At 38.8% G+C, this 20,275-nt stretch overlaps 1 protein-coding gene across 1 annotated transcript in view; it reads right to left on the minus strand.

Annotated features, from left to right (window-relative positions):
* Positions 1-360: 360 nt before the first annotated feature.
* Positions 361-20,275, minus strand: part of CFTR (cystic fibrosis transmembrane conductance regulator (ATP-binding cassette sub-family C, member 7)) — a gene marked incomplete at both ends in the record, with an annotated part of 61,682 nt that continues 41,767 nt past the window's right edge. Inside the window, 6 exons of the mRNA XM_009699521.1 lie at positions 361-603; positions 8,526-8,626; positions 10,772-10,999; positions 12,105-12,255; positions 17,775-17,854; positions 18,947-19,200. Of these exons, the coding sequence (XP_009697823.1) occupies positions 361-603; positions 8,526-8,626; positions 10,772-10,999; positions 12,105-12,255; positions 17,775-17,854; positions 18,947-19,200 (1,057 nt within the window). The remainder of the gene's footprint in view (positions 604-8,525; positions 8,627-10,771; positions 11,000-12,104; positions 12,256-17,774; positions 17,855-18,946; positions 19,201-20,275) is intronic.

Raw genomic sequence — 20,275 nt, forward strand, 5'->3', positions numbered from 1 at the left:
TGGGGACCTGCTGCATACTTATTTCATCAGTATATTCTGCTCCTCACGGCCAGCAAACATCCCCACCGTGCTTCACTGAGGTGAAAATAGTCTCAAGATTTCTAGGATGACTGAGGCAGATTTTCCTTGCCTTTTTTTTGGTTGTAGCTGATAATCCTACAGATGAGCAATTTTTAAGAGGCACAAGACACTTCTGTTCTTCAGGTGCTTTTCAGATGATTACTTTGTTTTGCAACAATTTCACTTACAAAACCTTACTGAACTCAACCTACTCTTTAGTCAATGAATAGGTTTATAATGACACTTCTATAGTTAAGCTTAATAGAAGTCAGATCAAAACACAACAAAACAGTGTCTCACCCTCTGCCCTGAACTTATTGAAAAGGAAATGTTTTCTAACACAGCAGCTCCTCCTTCACCGTATTTGGCCGTAAGGTCCTTCACAGTCATTTGGCCCCCAGATGGCCAGCTCTTCTCGTCCTTCACATGCCTGTTTTCAATTACAAGGGCATCTGAAAGCTGGTTATTCTTCTGTGGCTTAATGGTTTTCGTCTCTTCTGTTGGCATGTCAATGAATTTAAATATTCGTCCGACAGACCGCATCTACGAATCAAAACAAACAGTATTCTAATTGTAATTAATACATAGTTATCAAAACAAATGAAATTGAATTATTCCTAATTCCTAGCCAGAACAGTGAGTCTCTTTTCTGTGCAAGTTATACCATGATATAATTTTCAAAGGTAGGATACTTCTTGTATAGAGCCCTAGATTCTATTGCTGTTGTACCACTGATATTGGTCCAACATGTGATTTCGCTTGCTTCCTTTTTAAACGGACACAGTAGCTCTTTCCACCTTTAAAAATGTATTTTGAAAACTGCAGATGACCTGTATTTATGAAAACAAAGTATGATCATGAAAGTAATCTTGGAGTCTTCAACTCCTTGCTTCTGTAGGGGGTTGTCCAATCCAAAAACTGAAGTTCCTTGAATAATGATTGATCATCAAAGATCAGCACACTGTGTGGAATTTGAAAGACGTAAAGTAGTAGCATCAAGTAAAGAGGAACAATCATCAGACATTAACATCTGAGTATTTATGAGAAATTGTCTGTAGTTTTTACCAAAAAATTAATAGGAAGTTCCATGATAATTAATTTTATTTCTGTAATTATATATATTAGGTGAACTTGATTAGTTCTGTAGTTCATGAACTTCAGACAGAAGTTGCTAGTAGCAGTCTTGGTGAATTTTCAAAGCAGCATGGGACCAGAAGCCATCCTCTTGATTTTTTTTTTTAAATGGGTCAAGGGTCAATTAATAAATAGTTATTTCATCTCCTTCACTACAACTTCACTGCTCAGGTGGTCAGAAAACATATTTTTAAGTCTATGGATCAGTTCGTTCTTGTAAATCTAATAATTTTAAATTCTAAATAGTTCTTTTTCCTAGCTGCTTTCCCCATTAATTTATGGAGGGCTACCTTAGATCCAGTCAATCTTTGTTCTCCAGGACTAAAGAAAATCCAGGTTTAAGCCTCTTTCTTAACATATGTTCTCCTCCGAATATCCCATTTCAAATTAATCTTTCCTGTCTGACCAGAGTGTACACAGCATTTTGGATGATGTTTCACAAGGACATTGTACAAAGGCATTGATAGTTTCCTATTTGTATTAGGAATGTCTCGATTAACACATCCTAGGATCATAATGCTCTTTTCTTCACAGTCACATCTTATAGTCACTCTCTGATTGAGCAGCGCTCAGACAAGCTTTCCTCCATCTTAGCCATTTCTAACTGAGGAGATACTTACTTACAACAGTGGTTATTCTTGGCAACCCCTAAATTCAAGCCTTTGCACTTTGGTTACTGACATCTATTTTATATCTGCCATTTGAGGTCACCTAATACCTTTCAACTCCCAGCATCCTTCATGCTAACATTGCCTTTCAGCTTTGTGCCTTTGACAGATTTCTTCAACACATTTTTTTTCTTTGTTGAGAGCATTAAAAAAAGATTAAAATGAGCTCAGTCACAAATCTGATCTTTGTTGAGTAGCCTCCCTACAGCTTAATACTTACAGCTTAATGCCATTTCCTTTCTGCCCAACTCATTAACTAGTTTACAGTTCTTGTAATAATCCTGATCTCCTTCATTTATATAATTTCTGAAACAGAGCCATAGCCAGTGCTTTCCTGAAGATAAATGAGATCTACTACATTACTTTTGTCTGGAAAATAAATCATCGAACCCAGTTATCAGGTTAGTCTGATGCAACACTAATGTCAGCAAACCTGAGTGAATTCACTCTGTAAGCACCACGTCTTTTAATTACTTCTTCAAAATAGTTTTTAAAGACTGCTGCCATCAGACTAACAAACTGATAGTGGCATCAATGACTTCTCATTTCTCCTTCTTAACCAAAAGTGACAGTTGGTATTCTATCACGTGCCACCACCACTGCCAGCTTGGTGGATTCATCTGAAGTGGCCATTACCAGATCTCCAGCTTCTCAGCCAGTTCTTCCTGAACCCTAGGATGGGACGTCTGGTCCCATCTGGTCTGCATGCCTGGTGTGGCATTGTTCCAGCCCAGTTTCACACGTTTCACTGGAATGTCCAACTGCAGAACCCAATCACACTTAGTTGAAGACTCCTTTTTTAGATGGACTGACTCACAGCTGGTGTATGTGTCCGTCCACGAACTGTACAGGAAATTTAGGGAGACCAGGATTCTAAATCAGGCACTCTCGTTACATGCCCACAGCTAGGCTGGTTTTTGCATCTAATTTCCACCTCAGATATTGTAAATCCCATTTCTACCTTTCGCTCCACTTTCAACTCCCCAGATTAAACACCGCCCTTTTACTGAAAACTGAGATCAAGTATTTATCCAGAATTAGGACCATTTGCAAGTCTAACTCTGATTTTGTCAAGTCTCTCTTCTCTATCTGCTTCTTGACCTCCAACACATAGCTTGTTTTGGCTAACTAATCCACTTTGTAGAGGTTGTAATTTCTAATATACTTTCAGAGAATGTCGTTCATGCTGGTAGTCCTAGAATCTCTAAACTTTCCTATTGTTTTTCTCCTGCTATTCAGGAAACAAATTTCAGCCCCTCACTTGAAGAAGACGTAACTTGACCTTACATTGAGGTTCCTTAGTCCAACTAACTTAACTAACTAGATTCCTCATTTTAGCAAAATTTACTCTTGTAAACAACACGAGTAAGCTACAAGATAGTGTCAATTCTTCTTGGTCAGAAACTATTTAGCAAAATAAATTAATAAATAGCTAGTTACCTGCATAGCTACTGCACCCAGGAATATCTGGGCCTATTATTAGTACTTGTTCTCTAATGTATATTCCCAGTAATGTACGTTTCTTTAGTGGCATTCTGGAAAACTCTTTGTACATCTTTAACTGCTTTTGTATTCCTTCTGCAAAGTGATTCTGCTTGATATATTACCATTCCTTCCTGCTCTTCGATCCAGACTGAAATACTGTTAGGTGGATTTTCCATGTGGAAGCAAATTTATATACAATGCAAGGAAATACTGGGATCATAGCTTACATCTCAGCATCTTGAAACACAATTGTGACAGAAGTTTTGAAAAGCATGCTAACACCCAAGGCTATCGATCGCAATTTCCATCTCTACCACTGAGCAAGATCGAAAGGCATGGTCATGATCATGTTGATATATGAATGTCATCTTATTTTGGTGATACAAACAGGAAGACCTTGGAACAGACTGACAATTTTCTTCCTGTCTGAGTGTCTATAGTAAAACCCACAATGAGCACCAGGTGTTTATCTTAATTGGTATTTGATGGTACATTTGTTTTCAGAAATCTTATCCTTACAGAAATATGGCCACTTCAGAAATGAAGGTCTGTCTTGGCTTCATCAAGAGCTGTGAACATTTGTACAGCCAAGGATTCCCTATAATTGCCCAAGAGATTCTACCATTACACACTAGCTAAAATCTGCTATGAAGCCAGTTGGACAAAAAGCCTTCCCTTACAACAGAAAATTCCATCTCTCTGTCCCAGCTCCCCCGACAGATCTATCAGTCACATCCCATATGCAGATATTTTAGACAGCTTAATACTTTCAATCAATTCAAAAGGATGCTTTCCTGGCTCTGTAATTTGAATTAGGATTTAGAGCTAGGCAGAATGCAGCATAAATGTCAGTAACATTTTACAAAGACATCCATTTTTCCTTTCACAGGTAGAAATCTTCTGTCATTCATAATGACAGGTACAGTGTAGGTGACAGCAAGTTGCTTATCCATTATTCCCTTCAGCAATGTGCCTGCTATATTCACATTCTTTAACTGATGCTTTAGAATAAAGGAGTGTATTTACTACTTCCGTCTAAAAATGTCTAGAGCATAATACACTATTTTTAGCCTTGCCTAATTGTATTTTACTGAGATTTTAATAACTTTGCAAATTCTTTAATTTACTTTCTCATTAATATCACTTAAACTTTTCTTAATGTTGAAGAAGAATTCATAATATAATTATGTAATGTATATTTCCAGAAAGTGGAAGAAGTAATTCTTTTACAAGTAATCTAATACAATTAATTTCATCAGGCCCTATGTTCTCTTCTGCTAGAAAGAGAGCAGTTACCCTCTCCAGACCAGACAGGAACAGTATTCAACGACCACGTCGTAAGACACCACCTCCTCAAAAACATAGTCTGAAAAGGGCAATGTGCAACTGAGAGATCCTACGAGAGGTTGGTCCAATGCCTCATGTTGTAAAAAAACCCTGTGCATTAAAGTCACTGCAAAAACTGGGTCAATGCAGGCAGACCATATGGTTTTACTGAGGTCTCACATCTTCTGCTGTTATATTTTCGGTGCACTTATGGGACATATACTCCTCTTCCAAACTGCAAAAATGGAGTATGTAGTTCACGTCAAACTTGCACTGAATTTTTTGCTCTTTCTCACACTGCTTTGCAAGCAGAAAAAGGAAATGTTCTAAGAGATTTTTCTTGATTCTGTTCACTTCCAGATGACCAACACCTCACTTTGAGAATTGTCATTCTGATGCAGATTTTACAGTCAAGTATTTAGTCTACTTAAACTCTGGAAATTAACAGTGTTCTTAGGTTTTCTAATGACAGCAGTAAAAAAGCATATTAAGGTCATGTCCTAGTTTAAAAACAAATACAATTGAACAGGTTAAAGGAGAAATAGCATGGGAAAATAAAAGCACGAAAAGCAGCTATAAAAGCACCATTATTTTTCACAGTCCTAATTTTTTCTTTGGTCCTTTTTCTTCTCTACCATGTGCTACTTTAATTCTTCAGCATCCGTGATGTACAGGGTGGGGCACTGTGAGGTTTAGCAAGTGTGGTTTTAATATCTCTTTGGGGGATTCTTTTTATATCTCCTTACATAAGTAATCTTGGCAACAGCAAAAGCATGGCATTTTCTCCTTCCCTGATAAAAGGAATTGTCCTTCCCAGTTAGAGCGCTGCCACCGCAGGATGCACATCAGTGAAGCAGGAGGTTATAAAGCATTAAAACAGTCCACTGGGACTCGCCAGTGCTTATCTGTGAAAGCAGCACTTACTGGAAAACTTATTTTCTATTTCCTTATGAAGGAAAAAAATTAAAAATACTACAAGGCTGCCTAGAGGGATAAGAAAAAGACTGAAAACCAGTTGAAGGGATATTAGCAGAAATGATCAAAGTGAAAAGATAAATCTAGTCTAACTGGTAGCTTTAAATGAAACAATGGAGAGCTGTCAGACCAATCACATGTGTTTTTTTTTTTTTTTAAAAAAAAAAAGCAGAGCAGATAAACTATCAGGGCTGTTAGAGAACAAAATGCCAAAACCATTATGGGGTATTAAAAGACAATGGGGATTTTTCAGTTAAAGTCAAACCAGTTCAACAGAAATTGCTTCAAAGAGAATACCTGTGTATGTAAAAAAAAAAAAATCCAGTCTAGAAACTCAGATTTCTTCAATATGCATGCCCGTGTCACAGAAAGCTGACGAAGGAGAACATCTAGAATAAAGTCAAATTTGCCACCTCCCCATCTGTTTGGCTAGTATCTCTTCCAGTACATTTTTTCCTTCTTCATGTGATCCTGCTTCCCTGTTCTCCTGCCTTCCAGTCCTTTTGCTTACACTTACTTCACTGATGTCCTGTACCTTGCATATCTTTAAAACAACTCAGTATGAGCTTAATGTTATGTACTAATTACAGCGGCTATGCCTTTGGACATGGGTTTCAACCACTTGTAGAAATCTCCAGCTTATGTGACAATCAAAGACTGCTACTTGCAAAATGTGCTATATACTCAGGCACGCTTGCGTGCAGGCTTGTAAGCACGGATGTCACAGCTGCTCAAGGAACGGCAAGAGTGGTGTCATCTAGAGTGGTGCATGCATATCTGTAACTGGAGACACGTGGAGACGTGTCAATTCTAGTCAATCTGATCCTGTGGGGAGCTTCAAAGTACCCCTTGAGAGAAAAATAGAGTATAACCAAATAGACTACTAAGTTAGGCACACATGCAAGCCTTTGCAGGACATCTGTAACCAAATAACTGTAAAAGGCTTTAAAGAGGGAAGTGCTAAATGTAGAGAATACAAAGAGTGGGAAATAATACATCTGCATGACCCAGTGAAGCGGTTTTATTATCTTGAAATCATGAAGCTATGCTTATCTGCTCACGCACAGATGCAGCTTTTGAATGTCAGGAAAACCATCCTGCCAGCAATATCTATTAGTTTGTCACCTGGGATACCTAAAAATCCATGGGATGGGGGTGCGCAGCTACCCACTGCTGAAAGAAGTCCAGGGGATCCACCTATAAACTGATGCACCCTGGAAGGCTATCATTAATATAATATAACCAGTGCTCCAGTAAACCAGGCTGTCTTAATACAGAGAAAAAGAGTAAAGCAACTTGAGACTTTCTTTTCAGGGGAAAGGGAGTCACCTCCTTATTGCTACTAAGAGACAACATTAACATCACTGTATTTTAAAAAAGGCAAAGTCCTTTATTCAAACACTAGTGTGTTCAGCACCCTCTGAATCCTACAGTAAGATGTTCACATGATCCTTATACAGACTGTTATACTTAAAAGTGATCCCACTATGCCTTATGGGGCTAAAATGGAGTTTACAAATGAGAGCTGATTGAACGTTTTTGTTGCTGTCGTGCCTTACCAACAGCACGTTTTACTTCATTATCAGTCACACGACTGTTGTTCGGTGTGTCTTGAGTTAAGGCAAAGATGTCCTTTCACAAAGTGCCTGCCCTTCAAGATAGGCTGTTGTAACGAGCAAAGAAAGTGTCAGCATAAAACAATTGGTGGATAGGGAAAAAATGTGTCCCTGAATGGCAGTCAGCTTTCTGGACTATCACCACTCACATGCGTAAACAAGAGATTAGATGTTGTTAAGTGGTTAATTCCCAGTTTTGGGGCTCTTAAGGATTTCCTTCAGGATGAGGCTGGTTGAATCATTTATTTTAAAAAAATATGTTGAACTGGCAAAGATTCCTTCACTGTGATCGTCTGCCCCAATTATATTTTTTTTAAACAACAACTCATTTCAGCTAATCAGGATTTAATGATCTCCAAGATCTGCTGTAAAAGCTGTCTGTTTTCCAATACTGAAATGGTTGGCTTGAGAAGCTAATTTAGGGTTCAGAGAGGATTTGACTGGATGTGGGAGATTTTTTTTTTCACTGAAATTTTTTTGGTTTATAAGACTACTGTATTTTGTAACAAGAATTCTGTCTAAATAAATCCTAGAATGCCTGAAGTGTAAAGAGAGAAGTAACTATTACATTTAAAAATAACATCTAAAACTTTCATACATTTAAGCTAAAGTATGATGAAAACAGCAAGAACAAACATATTCCTTTATGAGTTTCCTGTCAGTTTCTCATATCTCAACCAATAGGTGACGATGAGTTAACCTTGTGAAATGTTCTATTTTAAAGCCAATCCTAACTAACGGACTAACTATGCAAATGAAAGGGGTAAACATGCACAATTCCAAAGCCTTTATGTCAGAGGGTATTTTACACAAAGCCAGAAGACGACCTTCAGGGAAGTCTAGGACAGATTTTTAAATCACTCTTGATTTTGCATGGAAGGAGCTCAAAAACATCCATCGTGATCTGCTGTGCAAAGCCCTTATGTAGACAAAGTACAGTATATCATATACCTTGGTAAGGTATATAATCATAATAAAATAACTCCAAGTCTTTTTTAAATTTTCCCATCACTGCTACATCTGCAATCTGAATCCTCAAATGCAATTATTTGCCTACTCTAGTCCAGGAAAATTTTTGATCATAGAAACCCTCAGTTTGTGCTGTGCTAAAGCTGGTAGCTTGCTGTGAAAGGTTCAAGGAGAACTCTTCTGACACATCTGCCTGATATCCAACTCTGAAAACAATGCACTGAACACCCATAATCAACAAAATAAGGCAATTCCTCAAAAGAAAGCATAGCACACTGCATTTTATGCTTACCAAACTATCCACATCTATGCTTGAGTTTACTGCCCACTGCAAGGTTCCCATGATGTTCATAGCTAAAGTAAGAATAATGCCAACTCTACCTGGTCCATCACCTGCAGAGAGAAAAACACATTCGACTTATATGCAAATAAAAAGCCAATAGAAATCAGAAAATTAGCATGTATATCTTAAAATACATATTCACATTCTCTCTTCCTATTTCACGGAGAAAACATGGATTTGTTCATTATACAAAGGACTGAGAGCTTAATCATCTGTTAAACACCTGGTTTTCACACTGAATTCACTAGAAACCCTGATCTTGCTTCAGCAGAGAAAAAATTAAATCTTGGTACTTAAGCTGTAAACAGAATCAGGCCTCTGCAATCTCAATTTCAGTTTCCTTTTTCCAACACATATGAACCTGTGAAATGACTCTTATCTAACTAAAACACCACAGCTAACAACTTTAAAATTCACAACAGTTGCGCTGGTTGACATTTTCATTTCTTGGACAAATAGCAGACATGTTCTCCTTACTGTTCCACAAAGATGCAGATGCAAATTCTTTTACTTTAACTGTCTGCTGTAACAAGCATGGGATTTTCCAGGGCTTTTCCTTTATGAGTACATATAATACAATATATGCACTTAAACCACCCTTCTGTTGATTTTTAACCTCTCGGTGTCAAACGGAATGGAGAATTTCAGCCAAATGCCTTTTATGATTTCTCCATTTCTTCTATGACGTTCTTCAACAAACTTCCTCCTGTTTTGCTTATAGACATCTCGTTATCTGAGTAACTATAGAAGTAAACAATAAAAGCAAAATATTCCTCCTGAAAGCTGACAGAGTAAGAAAAGGAGTTTAGTGTTGCTCCGAGGACCTATTTACCTTTAACAGTAAGTTTACAATGGTGGCAAGATGACAAATTTTCACATTTTAAAAAAGTGCTTCTAACCCCTTTTCTCAAATAAAATATCCAGAAAAACAATAGCACAAGAAACAGTTTTCCTAAAAAACCCCACACTGCTAAGCGCACAAAGTAAAAAATGAGAAGAGTAGCAGGGGATTTTGTTTCCCTATGAATTTTAGGGGAACTAAAAGTCTCCTTTGTAACAAAAGTACTGTAGGTGCATATTTCATCCAGAAGTATGTGTGGTTGGATTGTTTAGGTTTTTTTCTAAGAATCAGGAGAGCTCCTTATACAAGAAATAGAGGATAGCATTTCATACACAATATAAGATTTGATAAAATGTGCACTTTTATATAACTGCTTTTCAACACTGAAGTATAATCAAATGACATTTGGATATTGTTAGAATCAAAAACCTCCCTCAGAAAAACAGCCAATTCTTGTTCATTAGCGACCACAGTATTGAAACTGCATCCAGCTCCTGCACACAAAGTTCAGGGTAAGACATGGGAGAGAGAGAATAATGTCTGAGAATCAAAATCAAAAAACATACATAACAAAAACATAGTGAATTAAAAACTGTATTTGAACTAATCTGTAGCCAAACCTGCTGAGTTTTTCAACAGAACTGAATTATTCCAACATTTTGGGGACATTATTCTCCTATTCTCTGTTTGTTGGAGACTGGCTATGCCTGGCCAGCCACGAGCAGCATTTCAAATACACGTAAGATAGTAAGGTGCAGAGTGATTCTCATTTGTGTACTGGGTTTACTAGGAGTGGTGAGCCATTTTTAAAGGGATTTTGAATGGAATTTGCAAAACTTCACATCGGAAAACGGCTCAGTGGGTTGGGAATTAGAGAATTGGATGACTATGTCTGCTATCGGCGTGGCCTTAAAAGATCATTAAAACTTTGCAGGTCTTAGCCATTTGCAAATGAGAGGAACATTAACTTCTATTTACTAAAAAACTTTGAGTTATACAGATAATAATCAACATCCAAGTTTTCAGTACACTAACATGGTTACATTAATGTGGTTTAAAACACCCGAGATTACTTTTACAGCAATTACAGTCAAGAAAAGGAAAGCTCTGTCCCTTCGGATATTTTTTTCAGGTTCATCCCTTCCATGAGTCCTCTACAACATCAGATTGCAGATAATAATGGCTTGAATTCTATTTTAATTAAATTGTATGTACTATTATGGCATACTTAAATCGGGGTCTCCAATGTATGTTAAATTTTGCCATGGTTTACCTCCCTCAGAAGTTTCTAAAGCTGAGCTGTTAAACAGAAGCAGAAGACTTCCATTTCAGTACTCTAGTAAAGTTACCGTACCTGTAGTTACGATTGAGATGAATGCCACGGCAATAAAAAAGACGACAAAAATCATTTCTATCCTCATCTGGAACCAGCGCAGCGTTGACAGGTAGAGGAACCAGTTTGCCGTGTGTAGGTTCAGAGCTTTGTGAAATAAGGTCTCAAAATACGGTTGCCGCCCAAAAGCTCTCAGCGTCCACAGCCCTTTTAAGCTCGTAACAAGATGGGTGAATATTGGACTCCGAGCTGTAAAGTGTTTAAATTCGACACATCATAAACACTCACAAGCAAATACCTTTGACATGACGCAAATACACAGCCCTATGCTCTAACTCACAGCACTCTAACTACTGTCAGTGTTTAATTTACATAGGTTGTTGGATACCTGACTGAAGTAATCCTAGCACAGGATATACAACAACAGTCTTTGCATGAATGGGCTGAAACTCCATTCAGTCTGTTGCCAGGAAGGGATCACACTAACTCTTCATAGTTAGCATACGACTTGAGGGAGCTCCCGGCCTGCTGTAAGATGGCACAAGAGAAAGGCAGCTCCTCCTCGTCAAAATTAATTCCTGCAATTCTGATAACACCATCGAGTGAAGTTTTTTTAGCACAGGCAGAGTACTTTAATGCTTTGGATTCAACTGTACTGACATGGTAATTTTAAGCAGATCTTGCATTATATAAAAAGTGCTGAGCCAATTCTGGGTCCCTGTGAACATCAAAGAAATTTAGATTTAGATCTGAGGAACTTCAGAATTACACTTAGGTAAAAGGGAAGATGATCATCACTGTTTAAGATTCAGGTCTGATTTGCTGAGGATCTGCCAGTTTGTTGTAAAGCCAGGCCACACTGCCTGATCTGCAAACTTGCACTTCAGAATGAGGTTTTCCATTTTATTGGGAACATGTTAGTCTCCTAACGGGGGAAGAGGAAGGAAATTTAGTCAAATAACTTATTCAGAAATAAGAATACTTTGCAATCAAGATACAGCCATTCTATAATTTTTCTTATAAAGAAACAAGCTCATGGGGCACATACCAAGTCTAACTACAATTTTTCGAGTTACATTTATTCTCAAGAAAACTGTATGTCAGGACTTTATTTGTTTTCAGCTGCAGTGGTGATAAAGTCCGGCTTAAGAAAGATCTTCTCCATTGCTCTTTGGCAGCAGAGCACTCAGTATTGGCTGGATCAGTAACAGCACTGGCTTTAAGAAGATACGTGTTCTGCTCCCAGAGACAATGGCATCTTGCAAGAGAAAAGGCAAAAAAGAGGTGAAAGGGTGAATCACTTCTCAATTGATTTGTTGTGGATTTAGAAGTCTACCAATTTTGCTGCTCCTACCTTCAGATTCCAGTTGTTTCAGCTGCTGAGAAGTGTGGAGGAAGTATGCCCTTAACATAATAAAGGCTGCTATCACAGGCACTGATGCCAGGAAGATGTAGGGTTGTAATATTGAGACTACTGTTATAGCGCCAATCACAATCAGTATTAACTGTAGAATGAAAGAAAAATACTATTGATATAGTAAACTTGTCATTTTATAGACTAGAGATTGGTGATGAATCTCCTTCCCGTATTGTTTCAACAAACATAAAGTGCTAACCTAAGTAGGATTTGCAGCTGAGAACAAACCTCCGTGAAAAGACTGTGAATAACTGAGACCAGATCCATAACCTGTTAGAATAAACTGCTGCCTTTTCTAATAGGTGGAAGACGCGTTTTCTGTAGTACAACCGGTATTGCAGGCTTCTAAATTATGAAGCCACACAAACCCAATGGCAGCTAGGCACTCACTCTCCAGTTAAAATTGTAAGAACGACACTTGCAATATCTGCAGCCACCTCGCAAACCTACCGGTGCTGTCCCTGTCCTGCCTGGACTAGGTGTGCCAGGCTGCCAGGAGCTGAGTGCCAGTCTCCTGCAGGTTCTGGGCCACGGAGTTTTTCTGAGGGTTAGAAAAAGGGGGAAGTTGTACATCATCGCTTGCTCAAGGGACTGTAACCCACCTATGAAACTAGCACTACTACTCATCCTGATCAGAAGACAGGAAAGAAGTCGTTAGAGGACTTGTGGTATGAAAAATTAGCAGTTTCAGGAGAAAAAAAGATGTTTCAAGGTGACAGATGACTTAAAAGGAACAAAATCATTCCAGAGTTAATCTATTTAACCCACCAGAGACTACTACCATATTCTCAGTAGCTCCAGACAGACTTGGCTAAATCAGGCCCTGATCTAGAAGCACCTTAAACACTTAGACTGTTTTTGTCTCATACCTAAATCTAATGAAAATAGCAAAGTTCTGCTTTGTATTCTGTTTCACGCTGAACAACTACTTCAAACTGTACACTTATCAGCCTAAAGCAACTGCAAACGGACAATTTGGACAAAATGATGAACATCGCATTGACACATCACTGCAAAGGACCAGTCAGCAAAGAAATCGATGGAAAGCAAAACTAATTCCACATTAGGAAGAAATCTGCAGTTGGTGTTTTTGCTACTACATCCCCATAAGTTCAAGGAAGGATTTAAATTCCCAGTATTCCTAGTTAGAGGTCTTTCATGAACAGGTAAGTACGTTCCACGTTTCCTACCCTTTTTTTTTCATCAGAAATTTGAGCAATGCAATGGCAGCATCAACGTTTATGAAAAAAATTACTGTAACAGCTGAACTAGTTAAAGATTTCTTTCAGTATTTTCCTCATTTTTCTTAAAAGAATGGTGACATGCGTGGGTTATGCTTGTGCAGGCTGTATAGCACTGGTCTGTAGCAAACCAAGAATGGATTTGTGTTTACTCGTTATTTCAAACTGCAGAATTTAGTACCTCTTGTATCTCTAATTGTTAAGAAGCGAATGAGCTGTTCAATTGATATTGAGCCAAATTTTACAGCTATTACATTACTTGGGATTACACAGTCACACAGTGACTGTTTTGACTCCTTTTTCCATCATTTACTCAAATTTTGCAAGGGCCACCATGATGCCATATTGTTCTCACTGCTGGTCCAACAGTTATTTCACTAAAAAGTTGAATATGAAAATTTGTGTTATTTCATAAACTCCAAACACAAAATAAGTGTAAAGTCAAACAGAATATGACACCTTCTCTAAAAAGGCAGAGGCAAAAATCAACACATGAGCCAGTTACATTGGCATATGGTCAGGAACGGCAGCAGAGGGCTCATCCAGCCCAGTTAAGAGCCACAATGCCGTGCTGCAGTGACTGCAGGTGCTGAGCTTTCAGACCTGGGACAGAGGGGCCAGATGGGGAGACAGGTTCCAGTGCTTCCTCTGTGTCACCAGTTTGGAAAATGCAGCTGGGGGTAGAGACAGCAAATCAGCAAGGGTTCAGGGTGGCAATGACTGCAGCAGCCAATCTGGTTAACCAATGGGGTTTATCATTTAGGTAAAACCAGTCATGGCCACAGGTATAAATGTCCAGAGAGTTCATGATGACCTTTTGAGTGTAACCATATTAAAGCTTAGGGACAAGCAATATATGCTAGCAGCATCTCACATGAAGGATCTCCAAGAAATGATGACCCCACTGTAAGCACTGGTAGAAGACCGAGATGGACGTTAAAACTAGTGGTAATGCTACTGCAGTCATTAGCTGGCTACAATTCATACCCAAGATGTACGGAAGCAGGTCAGATGGCTGTCGGAGAAAACATCACAGATGCCCCCTCTTGTCATTGATGTAAAGGTTGATGCTGCGTCTTCTTTTATGGACAACTGGGTGACTGGAGAGTAACCCAGGCCTCTTTAAGCCTCATTTGTCCTGGATGAAAAGCCCTGCTCCTTAAAAGGGAAGGCCCCTCAATACATCTAATGCCCATAGAAGTCCTAAGAAAAACTATGCCGTGACACCCACAGCTGCAACAGAGAAGGAGGCAGTGTCCCTAAACAAGGAGTTAGCCAGAGCCGTCTCCCAGCTCATTCTCTCAGAAGAGGGAGTAAGAAGCAGCTCTTAAATTTTGTGTCAAATTCTTGGGAAAAGCTCAGAAGTCAGAAGGATGAACTTACGCAAACATAAACTGAAGGCTAGCAGAGACCAAGTCTCCACCTCCACCACACTGAGATTTAGGCATCCCAGTACGCTTAGAAGCTAACCTTTTCTGTAGATCTCTGCACCTAGGAAGGAATAACCACATGCGCCAGTACAGGCTGGAGGCTGACCGACTGGAAAACAGCTTTGCAGAGTGTGCTGCGGGTCCTGGTGGACCACAAGGCAGCAACACCCCCCAGCAGCAAGGCAGGCCAACAGCAGCAGCACTGTCAGAAGATCAAGGAAGGTGATCCTTCCCCTCTCTTCAGCACCAGCGAGACTGTATCTGGAGTGGGCTCACCAGTCCAAGAGAGAGACAGACATACTGGAGTGAGGCCAGTGAAAGGTCTTGAAGATGATAAAGGGACGGGAGCATCTCACATACAAGGACAAGCTGATAGAGCTGGGATTGTTTAGCCTGAAGAAAAGGCTTAGGGGGATCTTATCACTGTATAAGTATCTGATTATATTTACTATATTTATATAAATTATAAATTTGTGTATATATGCAAATAAGTTTTATAAATCATATATGTTTAAAAAATATATTCTATTTATATAAATACCACTAGGTATTTGGTGCACAGCAAATAAGCCTGAGCCAAATTCTTCTCAATGACATCCAGCAGGAAGAGGCAATGGGCACAAACTGAAATGCACAAAATTCCATTTAAACATAAGAAAAAGCATTTTTATTGTGGGGATGGTCAAACACTGGAACAGACTACTTGGAGAACTTGTGGAATCTCCGACCTTGGAGATATCCAAAATCCAACATGGCCCTGAGCAACCTGCTCTAGTTGAACCTGCTTTGAGCAGAGGGGTTGGAGAGGTCCCAGGTCCTAGGGCCAGAGGTCCCCTCCCAATTCTGGGACTCTGCGATGATCAGCACAGAAGGAGAAAGTCATATGTATAACTTTTCTGTATCTTTCAGAGGAATCTGACTCAGTTCTTTAGCAGAGTCCATGGAAGTCTGAAGCTGCCAAACAAGTCTGAATCTATGGAGGATCAGAAGGAATTTCTTATGAAGGGACAGCTGGTAAAAAGCATTCAAGACAGTGGGTAGGTTCAATGATTTTCACCAGAAGAACCTGGAAATACAGGGCAGCTTGTTCAGGAGCTCTGCAGTTGAGACTGCAGTTGAGACTGAGGAGACAGAGGTGAACCTATGGGACATTAGAGAATAGGTTAGCCTCTGAAAGGCATCAGAACAGAAAAGCTAAATCTAGGGATTTTCCTTATCCTTGAAAACATGAAAACCTAGACAGTTTCTTGCAGAGAGTTTGAAATGTAGAGACAGACTAACTAAAATAATTTTGGAATAACATGCCCATGGCAGATCCAAAATATCAGAAACAAAATAGCCACACCAGAAAAGACAGTATTGAATCCTTGAAACTGAAGATGACATTAATGATTCAGAGAAGGTCCCAGTGTCCATGTTTACTCATTCAGCAAATCTTCATGACATCAGCAGGACATGAAGTAGAGCTGTAATGTCCTTGAACCTCTTCATGTAGAGCTGCACTAGCTTCTCTCTAGTCATGAGCCAAAGTTACCAATTAGTAACAAAGATATAGGGAAAGGGATTCGGTTTTGATCAGTCACGTTGGTAGGGACTGTAAAGCAGAGCAAACTCGAAGATAGAGACAGGCAATCTGTGCAGCAGAGTGTTTGAGTTGACTAAGTCAGGCCTTCACATCTCCTAAACAAAGGTAGAGAGGAACAGGAGGGCCAGGGAAGATCAGCTTTTATTTTTTAAATGTTTTGGGAACCACCTCTATCTGAGGAAAAGCTGGCAGTGCAGCATTAGTGATGGGACACTAATGATGGGTCCTGGAACACAGAGCCACGAAGTCTCAGATTAGGCAATATAGGGAGCAAACAAAGGCATCCTCCTTGAGACACAGCATTAGTGGTGGGACACTAATGATGGGTGCTGGGATCCACACAGAGCCACGAAGTCTCAGATTAGGCAATATAGGGAGCAAACAAAGGCATCCTCCTTGAGACACACTGGAATTGCCTCTATCTCTGTATTTCTTCAATGTTCTCTTCAGTGTGGATGAATTGAAAGGTCATTCAAAACTCAAGATTTTGCAATGAACGGAGTTCCCCAGAAGGTATACTGGAAACAAGCCTTTCCATCCAAAAAATAAAAAGTTTGCAATTCTACAACTCTTAGGGATAGAACATTCCTTCAAGTCATTTAAAGCTCTCTTCCATCACAAATAGTTATCCAGTGCCTGACAGATTCAGCTTAAATCCCAAAGACTCGGGGGAAGCCACGAAGATGAGAAGGACAAAAGACAAAATTTGGCAGTCAAACCTGTGAAGGGGGGTAGTGGGGGGGGAAAGCATAACTGCCCAACTGAGAATTGAAAGCACATCATCATAGGTCAAACTGCCCAATAAGGCAGGCCTGGAAGAGTTTCTACAGAAGATAAAAGAACAGAAAAAACGCAGAATATATTCAACAAAAGAGAAGTAAATTAAGGGTGATGCTAGCAAACTGGGAAGAGAAGAGGCTAAGGAGGTAAAGTCATGAAAATGACTGAATGCAGTCAAAGGATAGCATGAAAAAAAATATTAATCTTGAGCCAAGATAACTGAAAGAAAGAAAGGAATGCCCTTTACACCTTTGAAGGTGAATGTAGGCAGCAGTGGGGATACTTGTACTGTAGGGGTCTGCAGGGTAAAAATGTTTCTGAGCCTGAGTACTAAAAGTGGTTTGCACAAACAGTGGAGGTACACACATAGGCAAGTACTCAAAAAAGCAGCAATGAAGTTGACTTACAAGGTAAGCAGCTATGTAAATAAATATACAGACTGAAAAAAAGGAAGAGAGATTTAATTCCAGTTTTTATTTCTTCTTGTTAACATGATTTCTTTTGCATGATGTACTACTGAAACTTTACAGTGCTATAAGACAGCAAAATTTAGAACTTTTATTCTACAAACCTGAATGAAGTCAAATACTGTAAGTGGAAGTAAGTCATCCAGTACTGCTGTATCTTTTGAGAATCTGTTAAGTATACCACCTATGGATTAAGAAAAGAAAGAAAAAGTCAAACATTTTAACACCCCCAAAATCCTACATTTATTACTTTATATAATACTACTTTAATAAAAAGTACTAATACTTTAATAAAAAGTAACAAATTTTTCTAAATACAAAATATTAAGGATAAGTACAAGATTTTTTCCAGTGCAAGAAATTCTGCTACACTTTAGAGGAGCTACAGCTTCTTTCCCCATGGAGGAATATAGCTCCACAACTTCTGTTTCAGCTCTTGGAATCTCAGAAAAAAAAACAGGAAAATGTAATAAAAAGAAAGAAGCATAATTAAACGGGACAGAAAAAAGAGGCACAAAGCGTACAGTCTGTACCCCTTATGTAGCAGGCTCTGCTGATACACAGATAATTTGCACATCAGCATTTATATAAGTTTGTACACCAGTTTCTTAGCTTCTGAGCCGAATGACTGTATTAATCTCCATGTAACAACGAAATTAAGAATATAATGGGAAAATGAAAGAGAAACCCTATGTTGTATTGTCAGTTACCAGTGTCTCTGGTGATCTAGTGCACACTAGTAAGGGTGTGGGATAGGAATTTCATGTACAGCGGGAGATGGCACTTGTTGCACCAGTTATATAATGAACTCAGTATCAACTCCAGAGCCAAATTTGAATACACATATCATTATTCGCACTAACTGATGTGTTATGCCATTTTAGAAGGACTACTCATGAAACAAAGCACTATTTATCATCCACATCTGACTCCTTGTCACTCCCCACATAGTTGACTATATATTTTCTATTGCAGTTTTAGACAAAGTTTATTCATTAGAAGTCATTCTCATTTTATTGCCTCAAATAGTTAACAGTTAATTTTCTCCAACTTACAAGGTGATATTTCAGAATCAGAATTGACAACTGAAATATGTCACACTTAAAGTACAATCAAGGTTGAATAAAAGATTCACAAATTACTCTATGTGGCAAACTTTTAACATTCAGCTTGACCGAAAATGTAAATGGAAAGCAAAAGTATCCTTTAACAGAATGAAAATTGTTTAATTGAAATGAAACTCACACATGAGTCAATCAGTTCCCATCTCAGTTACCTGCTTTCCAAGAGTTGAATGTTGACATGGGTGCATGAAGAACCGTGTGCACCATCTTTTGATGAAGCGTTTTAGACACTGTTATAAGCGTATGCACAAGAGGCAAACCTCTGAAGATTCCCATGGCAAGCAGGGTATCTGCCACTCCCACGTAGATATAAATGATGTAGTAGGAGCTAGTGTCAGTGACAATCACAGGAGGTTTGTCAGAGGTGCTGTTTTCTGATTGTGTTGCATTTGCTTTCAAAGCTGTCCTGTGTGATGGAAATCAAAAATAAATGCATTACTGGAATTTGCATTTTCTTCTCTCTTATTTTCTCTACTAAACAAATAGTTCTGCAACGTTCATTAGTTTTAAAACTATGTTAATGGTTAGTTATATATATTTCCAGTCATTTTTAAAGATATTGTCCTGTATGTATGAAATATAAATTAGGACCTACCCCATGTTCCACTAAGGCAAAGTTACTCTGTGTGTGTTCAGGGGCCAAGGCAATAAATGGCTTATTTATCTCCTCAGATACCTTTGGTGATTCAGGTGCCTGTCAGCATTTGTAGTCATTTCTGAAATCAGTTGCAATTGTGCAATGAAGGGCTTTTACCAAGGTGGAAATCAAGCCATTGGTATGTAACTGTGACCCCTCCAACAGTTTTCTCCAAACTACTGTGAAAATGTACTGCTTTGGTAGTCTTTTGCAAATCTACTGCCTGTTTAATCACTGACAAAACTAGTCTAATCAAGGAAAATGCATCTGCTTCTTTTAACCAGAAAAAAATAGTTTAAATGTTGAAAAAAGTGAATAATTATGGAAGTAAAATGCTTTAGGTGTACTACACAAATCAAAGGCCTTAGTGACCTACCATAAGGAGACATCAACATAAATCCCTCCTCCTCCAGATCAGACCTAAGTCACCATATGCTTTCTATACTCCGACATACAGACTTAGCACTGCAGGACAAAACCAGGGATCAAAAGCATTAACCCAGGAAAAGCCATATCGCAGCTCAGTACATTTTAACCTTCATCTGCCTGACCTTCTAACTTCTGGGAATTTTTCAGAGGTGAGCAGAGGGAATTGTATAAATGGGGTCTTACAAAAACTGCTTCTTTAAAATGTCTCGCCTGACACCTCTGAAAGACAGCTGTGAACCACAGTGTATTCAGGATAATCAAGCTCAATCTCTAGAGTGAGCTGACCCACAAAAAGTCTTGCATGTGTTGTTATGTGCTCAAAAACAAGGCACAAAACATTTGATTGTTAGCACTTAAAGAAGTACCAGCTTAAGATACCACCTACAAGAGGTATTTAGAGCATCCATCTATTAAC

Source organism: Cariama cristata, unplaced genomic scaffold (assembly GCF_000690535.1).
Source record: "Cariama cristata isolate BGI_N322 unplaced genomic scaffold, ASM69053v1 scaffold11724, whole genome shotgun sequence".
NCBI classification, from domain to species: domain Eukaryota; kingdom Metazoa; phylum Chordata; class Aves; order Cariamiformes; family Cariamidae; genus Cariama; species Cariama cristata.